This window comes from Diceros bicornis, unplaced genomic scaffold, assembly GCF_020826845.1.
Source record: "Diceros bicornis minor isolate mBicDic1 unplaced genomic scaffold, mDicBic1.mat.cur scaffold_653_ctg1, whole genome shotgun sequence".
Taxonomy (NCBI): Eukaryota; Metazoa; Chordata; class Mammalia; order Perissodactyla; family Rhinocerotidae; genus Diceros; species Diceros bicornis.
In genome coordinates this window covers 54,254-56,720 of record NW_026691525.1, presented here as the reverse complement: position 1 = coordinate 56,720, position 2,467 = coordinate 54,254, and the positions used below count along the sequence as shown (strand labels likewise).

The 2,467-nt window shown below is 64.4% G+C and overlaps 1 protein-coding gene across 1 annotated transcript; it reads right to left on the bottom strand.

Annotated features, from left to right (window-relative positions):
• Positions 1-271: 271 nt before the first annotated feature.
• LOC131403289 (rhox homeobox family member 1-like) lies at positions 272-1,571 on the bottom strand. Its single transcript, XM_058537535.1, has 2 exons — positions 1,212-1,571; positions 272-573 (listed from the first exon to the last, which is right to left on the bottom strand). Exons 1-2 carry the CDS (start codon positions 1,526-1,528, stop codon positions 483-485), a joined length of 408 nt encoding a protein of 135 aa, XP_058393518.1. The 5' UTR covers positions 1,529-1,571; the 3' UTR covers positions 272-482.
• Positions 1,572-2,467: the final 896 nt, after the last annotated feature.

Genomic DNA, 2,467 nt, shown 5'->3' with positions numbered 1-2,467 from the left:
GTGTGGGTTACTCCCTGACCCCAGGGCCTGAATATTCCTAAATTCACTCATGTAGCTAAGAGCTCGGGCCCGGTGTTCAACATTTGACGTCAGTGAAAACAGCTGACCCCTCTCCTCACCTAGGCCCTCGGTGCATGAAGGTGCATCCTTCCCAAAGGACACTGAGCCCCGACATGACTCCACGCAGAAGTGCTGCCGAAAAGATACCAGCACTGTGAGAAGGACTGACCTTTACTCATCTTTCATTTTGTACAGAGAAGAGGAGAAGCGGTTGGGTTCTCTTGGATTTTATTGTTTTCCCTTTAGGAACTCACGCTCCCTCTGAGAATGGGCAATTTCCATAGGCGGGGCCCGACATATCCCAGGTTCCACTTGCCAAAGCCCCCACATTTCAAAACTCGCTCCCCAGACATGGAAAGGGCAACAAAAAACAACAAGGTGAGAACGACTAGAACCAAAGTGTCCAAGTCCTGAAGCAGGTTCTAGACCGGCGGCCCTGCAGAATCGCCGTGTTCAGGTTCACTGACCTGCGCTCTGGGTTCAGCCACATCCAGGAGGAAGGCGAGCTCCTTTCTGAGGGGAGAAAATGGCAAACAGTCACTATCGGGAGTCGTGGGGGTCGCGAGATAGACAATGCGCATTTCATGCTGGCTTCCCAGCGTCTCTCCTCCCAAATGCCCCAGCATTGTGCGCTTGGGTCACAGCCAGCTCCAGCCTGGCTTCAGGGGCGATTTTCCTTTGTGTGCAAAGCTTAAGGGAGCGCTGAGAAACTCAGGACTCAGGATTCACGATTCTTAAGGTAGGGTTTCAAACTCAAGACTAATGCACGAGAATTCCACGAGGACCAAAGGATCACCCTTGTAAGTTAAGGCAAGATCCAGCCGTGCACTTGCACGACGGTGCCTCACTCTCCTCCCCCTGATCCGTCCTGATCCAACAGAACCCGCTTTCCCCAAACAGGAGCGCGGCCAAAGTTCCCTGGCTTGAGCCACTGCTGTACTGCCTGCAGACATTTCCCTTGATGCGCGGTGGGCATCGCCCCCACCGCGGGCTCAAGGGCGGGCAGACTCCAGTGGCCTGGAGCCCGCTGGGGAGCTCTGGCTCTGGAGTGGAGGGAAAGAGACCCGGGAAAGCCCCGCAGGCGCCCCGGGACTGGACGGAGGAGCCCGAGCGCCCTAGAGCACCGGGCGCCTCCAGAGCAAGCGGCTTACCGCGCGCTGAACACGTCGGGGTATTGAGTGCGCTGGAAAACGCTCTCCAGCCCCTTCAGGCGCAACCCGGTGAACGTGTGGCGGGGGAGGCCCGGCTGCCTGTCGCGGGGCTGCAGACCCTCGGGGGCCACGTGGGAGGGCTCCTGAAGCTGCTGCTCCTGCTGCGGGGGCTCCCAGCCGCCGCCGCCTTCCTCCTTCTCCGGGTCCACGGGGCCCCGAGCTCCTGCGCCAACCTGGCCTTGTTCTCCTTCGTCCGCTGCTCCCTGCTCAGCTTCGGACCTTCGATCCTCCTCGACGATGTCTCCTCCTGTTCCCATCCCTGAGATCGCGGAGGGCTTCGTCTCCGGAGAGGAAAAGAGACACATCCGGGCGTGGGAGCGCGGGCGGCGGGGGCCGGGGGCCGGGGGCCGGGGGCGGGGGGCGGGGGGCGGGCGGGGGGCAGAGGGAGGCGCAGGCCCGCGAGCTGAGAGCAGCGAAGGCGGCGGCGCAGCAGCGGCGTCCCGTGCTCCCGCCTCTCCCAGGGAAAGGACGTTTCCTGGAGTTGCCCAAAGCACCTGTCCCGGTCCAGGCACTCACCTTGCAGTTCTTCCCGGAGCTCCACGACTCCCCGGCGGCTGCCCCCGGGCGCAGGCTCCATGCCGCGGACGCAGCGGGGCGCCCCCGCAGACTCTGCGCGGCGAGCCGCGGCCATCCCTGGGCGGGGTCCTCTTGCTGGCGCCGGCTTCGCTTTATAGCGCATCGGCTCCAGCGGCCAGGTCTCCAGGCTCCGGCTTAGACGACTGCTCTTCTCCTCACGTGCAGTCGCGCCGTGCGTGCGGTGGGTGGGACCTGCTGGGGCGCGCGGGCGGCCGGGGCGGGGCCCGCAAGTGGGTGGAGCGCTGGCCGGCAGGGTGCTGGGAGGGGGCGTGCAAGTGTGGGGCAGGGGAGCTCCAACTTGCGGCTTAGCTGACGCCTCCCGCGTCCGTCGGGGCCGGGGGACTGGCCTGAGGAAGGGGCTTTGCTGGATGGTGCCCGCGGATTTGGGGCGCGGGTAGGGGCGGGGCAACGAGACCTCACACGAACCCCGGGAGCCCTTGGGGCAGTGTCGGGAGAACGTCTCTCCGCCTGGCCCTCGAGGCCCGCCGCTGGGCGCGGGGCTCCTTGCCCTTGGGTCTTGCAGAGCGAGAGATGCACACAGAGGGCTGGAGAAAGCGCGGAGCCCCTAGCAGCCCCAGCGCGCTGAAGGGAAGGTCCTTTCCCTTGCCTTGTGGGCTGGG